The sequence below is a fragment of the Delphinapterus leucas genome, chromosome 20, assembly GCF_059928025.1.
Source record: "Delphinapterus leucas isolate spDelLeu-1000000601 "Yukka" chromosome 20, BTC_Dleu_Yukka2, whole genome shotgun sequence".
Classification (NCBI taxonomy): domain Eukaryota; kingdom Metazoa; phylum Chordata; class Mammalia; order Artiodactyla; family Monodontidae; genus Delphinapterus; species Delphinapterus leucas.
The window spans coordinates 15916608-15928416 of NC_143148.1; the positions used below are offsets into that span (position 1 = coordinate 15916608).

Here is an 11809-nt window from a genome sequence, read left to right on the forward strand (position 1 = left end):
TTGGACATTTGGGGGTGGGGGGCCAGATGTTTGGGTTCCTGAAGGGCGCTGCGTCTGGGACCTTAGATGGATGGTGTGGGCTCTCGAGGTCAGATGTTCGGGTCACAGAGTCGAGAAGAACCCAGGGCTCTTGAGGGGCAGGGTTATATCTGGAAACCCCTTAGGTGGGTGGGGTGAGCTTGGGAGGTTCAGCTACTGGTCCGCTGGGGAGGAAGGAGTTAAGCGGTGCTACTATCACCTGAGCAGGGCATCAAATTACCTGGGTCCAGGTTCCTCCTAGAAAGAGGTGGAGCTGAGCCTGCCCCTGGGCTTCTGGCTGCCTCAGGCCTGGGTGAGTCCTACTGAGGAAGTCTGGGAGGATAGGAAAAGGGCTCCTACTCACTGACTCTCTGTCCTCAGGCTCCCCAGTATGGCCCTGCCCCCACGCCTGGGCCCTACACCCCCCTCAGAGCCCTTCAGCCACCCGCCTGGAGCCCCTAGGGAACTGAACACATCTGGATGCACCATCTGCCCTGCCTCTGGAGAGGAGAGAATCAGGTACGAGCTGGGGCTTTTGAAACTGTGGTCCCAAAAGGGTGGAGGCAGTAGCAGGGACCTTTTGAGGGTAGGAGGTATTGTAGCTAAGATCACCTGGGGACATGAGAGAGGTAACTGGGGACAGGGGTAGGGTAGGGTGGATAATGGACACCTAGGCTCACCCAGGGGCCTGTCAATACCTCCCCCCCACCCCATCCCAGGTCAGAACGGGCCCAGAAGCTGGGGCAGGACTCCTTGGACCCTCCCGAGCCCTTCCAGGGTGGGCCGAGGGGCACTGAGCCTGCTGCTGGCCTCCCCAGATTGCCAACGCCCCCTTCTCATGAGGACTCGGCTGGGGCCAAACACCGTGAGGTGAGCTGAGGTGAACTAGGCCCCTGTGCCAGCCCCTACCTCCTGTCTGTCTCCCAGGATCTGGCTTCCACACCGGGGATGAGGTGATGATTCTGGAAAAGTGTTGGGCATCTGTGTGGGGAGGGATGCTCTAAACAATGATTCTTTAACTATCACTATTCAGTATTTTACCAACTGAGAGAGAATCCTTTCATCATTGGCCCTGGTGTAGCCCCATTCCTTGTGGGGCTATCCAGCTCCATCACCCTCTCCCTCTCCAGAGCCCCAGGCCCTATACGTACAAGTTTCTAGGAGCCTTGAAAACCTGGAGAATTTGAACTAGAGGTTCTCAGGCCTGGCTCCACTGGGAAGTTTCTCTAGGTGGGAGCAACCCTGGGGCAGACCCAGAGATGGGACTCTGCTGCAGAGAAGCACCCAGAAGGCAGGAGCCTGGGTGCAGTGGGTGCGGGCCATGCCTTGGTTGGCTCACTGGCTCTGACTCAGCCCCCTGTGTTCCCCAGCGTCCCATCTCTGGCTGGGGATTAGAAGCTGAGCAGGACAGCCTGCATTTTTGCCTTTTGGGGCTGGGCCTCCGGCTGCAGGACCTGGAGCAAGGCCTGGGGCCCTGGGCATCAGCCCAGAGCAGGATGGTCCAGCTGCAGGTGAGCAGTGGGAAGCCAAGACGTGGGAGGGTGGGCAGGGCCTCAGGAGTGGGTGCCAGCTTCCCAGGGTGGGAAATGGGTTTATTCCATGTTCCAGGTGTCTGGACGGCAGAGGGGGTGGGGATAGTGCTCCAGGTCTCAGGTCTCTGGTGCCCCTGCTGTGTGTGTATGGAGGCGGGGGTGGGGGGGTGGGGGGGGTGGGGGTGGGGATGGGCTGGTGTGGTGTTGGTGATGTCCAACCATGTGTACCCAGGCCCTACAGGCAGACCTGCGTGGGGCAGCTGAGCGTTTAGATGCACTGCTGGTGTTCGGTGAGGGGCTGGCACAGCGGAGTGAGCCTCAGGCCCGGGCATCCCTGGAGCAGGTCCTGAGGGCCTTCAGAGCCCACCGAGACAGCATCTTCCGGCAGCTGTGGCGGCTGCAGGCCCAGCTGGTCAGCTACAGCCTGGTATGGCCCACCCTGGCGGTCCCTGGGGCAGGCGCCGATCCCAACCCTCATGACCTCTGTCCTCTGACCAGGTGTTTGAGGAGGCCAGCACACTGGAGCAGGACTTGGAGGTCGAGGGGGACTCAGACGGGCCAGGACCTGGTGGGGTCTGGGGGCCCTGGGCACCCAGTAGCCTCCCCACTCCCGCAGAGTTGGAGTGGGACCCGGCGGGGGACGTTGGGGGCCTCGGGCCTTTGGGGCAAAGGACAGCCTGGACACCAGGGACTCCCTGTGAGCTGTGTGGCCGCAGGGGCCCCCAGGGCAGGGGACAAAGCCTTGAGGTGAGAGCAGGTGGGGTCACCTCCCCCCAGGCACCCAAGGGACCCTCTGTGTGTCTCCTAGCAGGGCCCTTTTTCCCTTTCGAGGAGGTCTTCATGACTCTGTCTCTCCCGGTGTCTCTTTTGCTTTTGGTGTCTCAGTGGTCTCCTCCCTCGTCCCTCTGCCTCTCTTGGCCTCCAGGTGTCTCTGTTGTACCTATATTTCCTCATTTCCTCTCACTTTCCCCCTCACTTACCCCACCACAGCCACACTAGCCTCCTGGCTCTTCAAATATTCCAAATACACTCCCATCTCAAAGCCCCCAGGGGCACACCGAGCTCACCTCCTCACTTCATTCCATCCAGTCTCTCCTCAGATGTTACCTCTTCAGAGAGGCCTGCCCTGGCCTCCAAACATTATCACTCCTTATCCTATTTTATTTCCTAACAGCACTTACCACATCTTGACATTATACATTTATTAACTTATGGTCTCTCTCTCTCCTGCTAGAATATAAACTCAATGGACGCCAGGACTTTGCCTGTTTCCATGCTCACAGTGTCCCCAGCTCCTAGAATAGCACCTGGCATGTAACAGATGCTCATTAAATATTTGTTGAATGAATGAATAAATAATGTCTCTTTTTTCTTGGTTTCTTTGGCTCTGCCCCTCTCTTCATCTCTCCCTGAGATCTCTCTCTTCCCCCAGAATCTAATCTCTGTGACACTTACCCCGTCTTGGCCCTTCCCCAACTTTGTGTCTCTTTGTCACTGATTCTCCAAGGACCCCACTCCTCTCTCTCCCCACAGGACATGCTCATGTCAGGCCTCAGCCACCGGAAACACTTAACAGGTCACCGAAGACGGTCCCTGCTCCGGAAGTCTCAGGTGAGTTGGTCCTCGGCCAGGTGTATCACTCAGGAATGTTGATGGCAAGTGACAGCAACCCAACCCAAATTGAATTACACACAAAAAAGAGGATGCTGTTTTTTTCATGTAACTGAAAAGTCCAGGTGGTGTTGAATTCAAGACCTCAAATACTGTCAGGGCTCTCAGTCCCTCCCTGTCTTGGGCTCTACTTCTCCAGGGTGGATTCCTTCTCAGCAAAATGGCTGCCCCAGCAGCTACACACTCATTTCCCACTGGCTTACCCACCCCAGGAGGAGAGAGTGCCACTGACCTACGGCAGCCAAGTCCTAGGGCTGACTTCTGCTTCCCCAGCTTGGGTCATGGCCTACACCCTAAACCAATCACAGTAGCCAAGCTGATGGAGGGCTCTGGTTGGCCAGATCTGGGTCACATGCCTAACCATGGAGGTGGAGTTTTGAGTTCAGGAAAGTAGGGAGGTATGATACCCTTCTCCCCAAATTGAACCACTGTTACCAGGAAAAGGGAGACTGTTTGGAGGGCAGGCACTGACAGACATCCACTATACCTGGAGATATTCCAAGTCCATGTGGGGTCTTGGGGATGGAGGGAGTGCTAGGAAAGGAGGAGAAATAAGCCCAGCTCTGTAGGTCTGTGGGAGTAAGGTAAAGACCACATTAAATATCACTTCCACCCATTCTACTGCTGGCTGCTCTCTACCTTTAGGACAAGATGAGGCAAGCATCTCCCAACGTCCAGGATGTGATGCTGGAGGTAGACCCTGGGTGAGATGCCTGGGAGATGGGTCTGGGGGTGTCGGGGTAGGGCTCATGGTGGCAGCCCATCCATACATTGAACACTGCATTTCCCTTTGCAGATCCCCCACTCCTGCATCCAGGCGGGCCCTGACCTTCCTCCTCCTCCTCCTTTTCCTTCTGCTGGTGGGTGCCACATTGCTCCTGCCCATGTCAGGGGGCTCCTGCTGCTCTCCTGCCCGACTGGCCAGGACACCTTACCTGGTGCTCAGCTATGTCAATGGTCCTCCCCCAACCTGACTACACAGTCCAGACATATGTAATAAATGGTCACTGTCAAAGGATGTGTCTTAGTCTGTTCGGGCTGCTATAACAAAATAACATAGACTGGTGGCTTATAAACAATAGAAATTGATTTTTCACAGTTCTGGAGGTTGTAAAGTCCAAGATCAAGGTGCCTGTAGATTCAGTGTCTGATGAGGACCCACTTCCTGGTTCATAGACGGCTGTCTTTTCACTGTATCCGCACATAGAAGAAGGGGCAGAGAATCCTCTGGGGGGGTCTCTTTTATAAGGGCACTAATCCCTTTCATGAGGGCTCCATCCTCATGACCTAATCACCTCCCAAAGGCCTCACCTCCTAATACTATCACTTTGGGGGTTAGGATTTCAACATATGAATTTTGAGGGGACACAGACATTCAGTCTATAGCAGGACATGTGGGGATATTGGGTGCTTGAGTACTGAGAATCTTGGGTATGGCCCTGGTACATCTGGACAGCCCCCTCCACAGATCCCTTTGCCTTGAGCACAGAACATGGAACTGAATCAGCCCATCTTGGGTTGGGTTCCCCCAGACCCTGAGACAAAGATTCAAGCACAGGTAGGTTTTTAGGGAGTTGATCCCAGGCAAATGGATAGGGGAATGGGAAGTGAGCCATGGAAAGGAGTTAATGAGCTGGTTGCTGCTCTGGGCACTTTGAGTGCCATCCCCCTAGGGACCTCTGGGAGACTGGGAGACACACTCAAAGTTGTCCCACCCAAGAGGTGAAGAAGTTGTGGCATATATGTACCAGCTCCCATCTTTGATTGGTTAAGGATTATTCCTAGAGATATTAACTCCCCAGCACTTCCAGCCTCTCCTGCCTGTAAACGACCCTCAGGCAAAGAGGCACAGGTGCTTGCTACAGGATGCTAGAGGAGGGGTGCAGGTGTGCAGGAGGGGTGCAGGTGATGTTGGTGCTGGGTTGCCGACAGCACTTGCTATAGCCCCTGACCTGCATTCATCCACGTGCTCTGTTCAAACACTCCACGTGGTGGGCTCCCAGGCTGGCCATCACTGATGCACGACTGTGAAAGCCCCCTTCTCCCAGGTCATCATGCTGAATTGCCAGGCCTCAGTCCTGAAGTCCAGTCCCCAGCCCCAGGTGTCTAAGCTCATCCTCTCCCCAGAGCTTAAGGTATCAGGACAAGGGGTAGAGCAGAACCAGACTCAAGAACAGAGGCAGAAGCCCGGTGCTAGGCTCCTGGATGTGCACCTAAGACAGATCCCTTCTCCTTTAATTCTCACAACCACCTGGTGATGTGGCCCCGCTTAACAGAATGGGAAACTGAGGCTCTAGACGGGAAGCCACCAGCCTGAGGCCACACAGGGAGCAAGTGACTGAAGTCAAATCCGCACTGATTTAAAAAGAAATGGGAATTTGTTTTCGTGGGTAACTGAAAAGTTCAGGACTATAAGCACAGCTGGATCCAGAGGCTCAGTTCTTTCCTCTGTTTTGGCTTCACTCTTATGCAAGTGATCGCCAGAGTGCCCCTCAAAACCTCCAAGCCTACATCCCACCAATTTAGCAGCCAATAGGAGAGTTACTCTTCCCTTATAGTTCCAGCCAAGGACCCAAAGCCAGTGTCACATACTTCACTGGGGGCTGCAGTCAGCCTTGACTGAACCATGTGTACTGAAAACAGGGGGAGAAGTTGTTCTCCAAAAAAAATCAGGGAGCTGTTACCAGAAGGGGGGATGGACACTGAGGGAAGGGGGCAGGAAGCAGCAGATTCTGGGAGTGACTCCAAGTTCGGGGAGAAGTCAGGATGCAAACGTAGATCTGTTCTGTTTCAAATGCCAGGCCAGGTCCTGTCCCTGAGGAGGCATGGTGATCCTGGGGTTACCAGCAAATGGGACAGGCAGAGTCTTGGCAATATTGACCCAACCGATTGGGTAATGGAGCAAATCCACGCCATTCATTCATTCATTTAATATTGACTGAGTCTGCTATGAACCAGGTCCTGGTCAAAGAGCAGGGCTATGATCGTGAATAAGTCAGGCTAAAATCCTGGTCCCTGTGGAGCTGACATTCTAGTGGGAGAAAGCAACAGTAAGTAAAAGAAACAGGTAAAATAGGTAACAGGTCAGAGAGTGGTTAAGTGCTAAGGAGAAAACTAATGTGGGCAGAGGCCAAGGGGGAGGGGTACAATTAGGATGGTCGAAGAAAGAATCAGGGAGACAATTATATCATTATGCTATCATTAAGTCATGATACCAAATTGCGGTGAGAACACAAACCAGGGGGACTCCTAGAGGGGTGCTGTCCAACAGAAATATAATGTGAACCACAAATACAATTTTAAATTTCCTAGCTGTCACAGTAAAACCGTAGAAACAGGTGAATTAATTTTAATTTAATTTATACTCTAACGCAACATATCCAAAATATTATCATTTCGATACGTAATCAATATAAAAATAATGAGGTATTTTACAATCCTTTTTTCTTACTAAGTCTTTGAAGTCTGGTATGTGTTTTATACTTTATAGCACATCTCAATTCAGATGCTTAATTTTCAAGGCATAAAATGAAATGTAGTGCTACCAAAACAATACAGCTGTGTTTAATGACAAAATATTTTACACTGCTACAGTTTAAAATTTTAAGTTACTTAAAATTTATAAAGTTAAAAAAAATTCCCCAGTTGCACTAATCACATTTCAAATGCTCAAGTCACAGGTACTTCCCAGATACCATACCGGACAGTACAGGCCTGGAGGAAGAGCATTCTAGGTAGAGGGGACAGCAAGTGCAAAGGCCCTGAGGTAGAAGTGTGCCTGGCATGTGGGAAAGCCAGTGTGGTTGGAGTGCGAGAATGGAAGGAGGTAAGGTGAGAGAGGCAGTAGGGCCAGATCAGGTGAGGCCTTGTGGACCACAGTGAGGACTTCTAGTATGAGTAAGATGGGCACTGGAGGGGCTTTTGTTGTTGTTGTTTTCAGCTTTCATTCTGATAATTTTTGAACTTGTACAAAATGAGAAAGAACAGCATTACAAGTCCTTGTGAACTCATCACTGGCTCCAAATATTATCAACTCAGGGCCAATCCCGTTTAATGCTCCCAGGTGCTCACTCCCCTCTTCCTAGATTACTACTTTGAAGTCAATTCTAGACATTGTATCTTTCTATTCACCAGCAATTCATGGACCATCTCCAGAAGATCGATTCTGTTTTAAAATTTAATCACGGAATTCCCTGGCGGTCCAGTGGTTAAGACTCCATGCTTTCATTGCCGAGCTTGCGGGTTCGATCCCTGGTCGGGGAACTTAAGATCCCACAAGCTGTGCTGCGCGTGCCCCCCACCCCACCCCCGCAAAAAGTCCAATCACAACGCTCTTACTACTATAAAAAAAATTCTAGTCATTCCTCTACATCACTTACACCTAGGATGTCACTATTTGAGGGAGGGAGCTGAGCAGGAGTGCTGGGAATTTGAGGGTGTGGCTGGCTCCTCATCCTCATCAGGTACTGTGAGTTTCCCAGAATTCCCCAAGGCCCCACTGGGCCACCTCATGCACCTGGTCGCCCCTTTGGGACCACTGAGCTTGTGACCCAAGACAGGAACATATTCTAGTGACCCATCACTCCCAATAGGGTGGAGATCAGGATCTGTAAGGGAGAGCAGATGTTATTATTTCAAAGGTCAGAAATTTAATTTAAATTGATTGTTAAATCTGCGAAGAAGGTATGCATGAGAGATTTATAAAGTCTCAGAAGATGCAGGCTTTACTCTTCTCAAATCTCTTGTAAAAATGTATCCTCTGTGTGAAGATCTCTGGTGCCCAAAGAGGAATGACCAGTGATATGACCATTGTCTTTTTTGTAACTTTTTGTTTTGTTTCAAATTACTGAAAAGCTTTAAGACGAGTACAACAAACCCCCATATACCCTTTACCCACATTCACATAAAATGTTAACATTTTACCCCATGGGCTTCACCATTCACACTCTCACTAATATATATGTGCACATAATTTGGAACCATTTGAGAGTAAGCTGTAGACATGATACTTTTAATTCCTAAATACTTCAGTGTATAGTTCTTAAGATCAAAAGTACAGATCTTATACAACTACAGTTATTGGAATCAGGAAATTTAAAAACTCAATTCAAGTCTATTATTAACCCACAATCCATATTCCAAGTTATTCCAAGCCCCTTAAGTCCTTTATAGCAATTTTCTTAGATCAGGAGATTCTTTTAACAGACAGGTTGAGAGGCACTGACCCTGTGCCTTAGAAGAGTGAAAAACACAGCAGCAGACACAGAGATTACCAACGGGGGGGCTTTAACTTCAGCACTGAAGTGAGGTGGTTTATTTGGGATGTGATCCCAGGAGGCAGGAGTTAGGGAGTGGGGAGAATGAGACAGGGCAGGGGAAAATCAAAAACGTGCTCATGGAGTGATAGCCACTGTGAGCAACTGGGGCTCAGTCCCATGGGGGCACCTTGTAGAACACATTTCATTTGTCCCACCAGACAACAGGCACTTATCCAGTGACTGCTGTCCCCCACAGGCTGTAGTTTGCTCCTAAGGGTATTAACCCAGCCCCCATAATTCCCCGAAAGCCCTCAAGCAGAGATGCAGGGGCTCAGAGCAGGAAGCTGGCTGCCTCTTGGGAACCCTCCTCTGCAGGTACAAGTGGGGTTGGGACATCATCACCTGCTGCCACATGTATTTAATTCACTGTATCATTATAACAGCCACAGGAGGGAGGCACGATTAGTATGCCCATTTTGCAGATAAGGGTGTCGAGGGGCAAAGAGGTTAAATCACTTGCCTCCGATCATGTAATCAGTAAGTGTTGAAGCTGCGATTCAAACCTAGGCATTCCAGTTCCAGGGTCCATGCTCTTAATCACTGCTCACTCACCTACAACCTCCTCCCTCAAATCGGGCAATCCCCTCCCTCATCCTCTCTACCAGACAAACTCCATTCCTCTGTAACACCCGAGTGAATGTCTCCCTTCCTGACCGGGATACCCAGCCCCAGTGAGAACTCAATCATTGCCTGCAGCCCTGCCAGAAGCTCCCATCCTGGAGCTTATTAAGGCTCAAGATCTTGGAGCCAGGAGTGAGCAAGAGGAAGAGGAGGGAGATGCAGGTGGAAATGTAATGGGGGCTGGATAGGTAGGACTTAACCTCTTAAGCCACTTTCAAGACTTCGGCTTTTACTCCAAAATGGAGTCAGGCCAGGATTAGCAGCATCACCCTGGCCAAAGAAACTGAGGCAGAGAGACGAACATGGCCGTGGAGGCCGAGCACCAACCAGAGACAAAGCTGAAGTAGAAGCCACTTGCATGAACAGCACAGCCTGTGCTCTGGGGCACTCCAGGCCCCAGCATTTCTCCCCTCTCCCTCTCCAGGCCTTTACCTACACTGGTCCCCCTGCTTGGAAGCCTATCCCTACATTCTGGCAAACACTTTATAATTCTTTAAATTGCACCCCAACTTTATTACTATTTGGGTTCCTGCCTCCCCCACTGGGATTGGGGCAGAGACTGTGTTTCTCTTCTGTCCGTACTACCTTTGATCTGAGGTCTGGGCTCCTTTCCTGAGGCCCTCCTCCTCCTCTCAACTGCATTCAACTGCTTTCCACTTATTTAACCGACATCAGTGCAAATACAGCTGAGGGCTGCAAAGTGCAGTACTCCAGAGAATATCTAGGGCAGGTCTATGGGGGGAGGTATGCCTGTGGCCTTTGGGTCCACCTCTCCTCCCCAACCCCTCAGCCTTGCTAACAAAAATCCCAGCTTGTAGCTGAGGCTTGGTTTGAGGGCCCCACTACTACCTCAGGGGTTACCAGCCTCAGCCAGGTTTGAGGGCCCCACTACTACCTCAGGGGTTACCAGCCAGGTCTCCTCAGCTCCACTATTCCTCTCCTGCCTCATTACTCTCCATTAAGGAGTCTACTGGGGCTTCTTTGGGGTCAAGCCAGGCTGGGTCCCCTCCATGGATCTGCCCAGGAGAGAGAACTATGCTGCTCCAACCAATCTGCCATTCTAGAGGGCTCCAGAGGGGAAGAGACAGCTCCCCACACCCATCCCTTGCCAGAGGGTCACTAGTTGGTGTGTGTGTGTGTGTGTGCCTCTTCAAAAATTCCCCCAAACATTAAATCTTTAAGACCACCAACAGGGAAGTAAGCACATCCCCAATTTTATTGCCTTTTTGTCCAACAGTCCTGAGCAGGGAAAGGGGCAGGAATCGGGAGTCCCCCTCAGAAGTATCACGTAGAGGTCTTGAGGGGGTCTTTAATTGATTAGCTGGGGTGAGAGACTCCCTACCCGCTTCCTCATCGATCCTAGTTTGTCACAATGGGCGAAAGATTTTTCTAAGGGGATTTCAGGCTTCTCACCGGCCATCAGGGCATCTTCCCAAACTCCTCAGCAAAAAAGTCTGCTCTCCTCATAGTTACAAAGAAGGGAGTCTCCTTGAGGAGCCAGGAGTGGTATGTTCTCCGGGGTCTAGAGAAGGGCGTGTCTGTCTCTTTCTGTCCAACAGCGGGGCGTCCTGGCTCCCCAAGGCCTTCGGGTAAGTAGCTCTCAGCTTGACAGTCCAGCCAGCCGGCGACCCAGGCTGCCCCAAGCCCTCATGGGTAAGTTTGACCCGTTACCATACATCGGGCATCTCTCGCCATCGCACCCTACGTCGTCAGGAGGGCTCTTCAATTCCCCCAATCTGTCGATCTGGTCTCTCAAGACCTCTCACCTTCCATCAGGCCGGTTCCCCAGTCCCCCCACGCAGTCAGGTGGGCCCCCGGTTCCCCTGAGCCACCGGGTGACGGTCACCGTCCATCCGGCGCGGTCTTCGGTACCCCCATGCTGTCCAGCGGTCTCCTTGGGCCGTCACCTTCGTCAGGTGGGGTCCCTGGGGCCCCCGCGCCGGGGGACTCCTCAGTCGGGCCCCGCGTACTCACAAAGGCACCCATGGCCGTGGCGTGACCCGAGCGTAGCAGCTGAAGCTGGCGCCGTCCGCGGCGGTACAGGTACTCGATGCGCAGTACGTCGGAGCGTGGCAGGCGGGCGTGCTGCCGGAACTCGGCCCGCACCCGCGACTCGGCGCCCGGCTTTCCGTGCCCGGCGCGCAGCAACTCGCGGTACAGACTCAGAACTTGTCTCTGAAGCCGGCTGTGCCGGCACATGGTAGCAGCTGGGCCGCGGGCTCACACAGCGGACGCCCCACCGAGTGGCGCGGCAGAACAGTTGGGGGAAGCGGTGAAACGCGACAACTGACGCTTCCGCCACCCGCCCCCAGCTTTGCGGCGCCGTCGCGTCCCATAGGTTGTCGCTGCTGCTACGTCACAATGTTGTGAGTAAGGGGCGGGGCTTCTGGTTCACTGGCCCGCCCCACAGGAAATCTGTCCTTTCGAGGACGGTACTTCTGAGCGCCTGGATGAGGAGGGCGCTAGGCCCTGAGGCTCTTAGGTTTGGGGTTGGAAGGGACCAGGGGATCCTGACCTGACTCTTGGGTCCTACGAGTGGAGAGAGCTAGAGGTTGGAGCCCTTGTGTGCCTCAGGGCTCTGGGGGCACTGGGAGAGAGAAGACAGGCACAGGCATGCTTTTGTCCTTAGTTATTTATTAAAGCAATCTC

The 11809-nt window shown here is 52.5% G+C and overlaps 2 protein-coding genes across 5 annotated transcripts; one reads left to right on the forward strand and one right to left on the reverse strand.

Moving 5' to 3' along the window:
* Nucleotides 1-8: 8 nt before the first annotated feature.
* Nucleotides 9-11208, forward strand: SYNE4 (spectrin repeat containing nuclear envelope family member 4). Of its 4 annotated transcripts, none has more exons than XM_089902310.1 (9): nt 9-88; nt 400-537; nt 837-888; nt 1389-1529; nt 1783-1977; nt 2049-2297; nt 3084-3161; nt 3867-3925; nt 4018-11208. In XM_089902310.1, exons 1-9 carry the CDS (start codon nt 27-29, stop codon nt 4193-4195), a joined length of 1152 nt encoding a protein of 383 aa, XP_089758436.1. In that variant the 5' UTR covers nt 9-26; the 3' UTR covers nt 4196-11208. The 4 variants fall into 4 exon arrangements, with proteins under 4 accessions (XP_089758436.1, XP_089758435.1, XP_022442097.2 ...); XM_089902309.1 differs by having other exon boundaries at nt 738-888; nt 1783-1962; nt 4018-9885; XM_022586389.3 differs by having other exon boundaries at nt 738-888; nt 4018-9884.
* On the reverse strand, nt 8212-11461 carry SDHAF1 (succinate dehydrogenase complex assembly factor 1). The gene has a single exon (XM_022586466.3). The coding sequence runs from the start codon at nt 11357-11359 to the stop codon at nt 11003-11005; it is 357 nt and encodes a 118-aa protein (XP_022442174.1). The 5' UTR covers nt 11360-11461; the 3' UTR covers nt 8212-11002.
* Between the last annotated feature and the right edge of the window lie 348 nt (nt 11462-11809).

Excerpts from the sequence above, each read along its gene's own strand:
- SYNE4 (XM_022586389.3), top strand. The coding sequence starts at position 27 with ATGTTTGGGTTCCTGAAGGGCGCTGCGTCTGGGACCTTAGATGGATGG. Across the intron at positions 889-1,388 it reads CTGGGGCCAAACACCGTGAG|CGTCCCATCTCTGGCTGGGG; the intron begins GTGAGCTGAGGT and ends TGTGTTCCCCAG. Across the intron at positions 1,530-1,782 it reads GCAGGATGGTCCAGCTGCAG|GCCCTACAGGCAGACCTGCG; the intron begins GTGAGCAGTGGG and ends ATGTGTACCCAG.
- SDHAF1 (XM_022586466.3), bottom strand. The coding sequence starts at position 11,359 with ATGTGCCGGCACAGCCGGCTTCAGAGACAAGTTCTGAGTCTGTACCGC.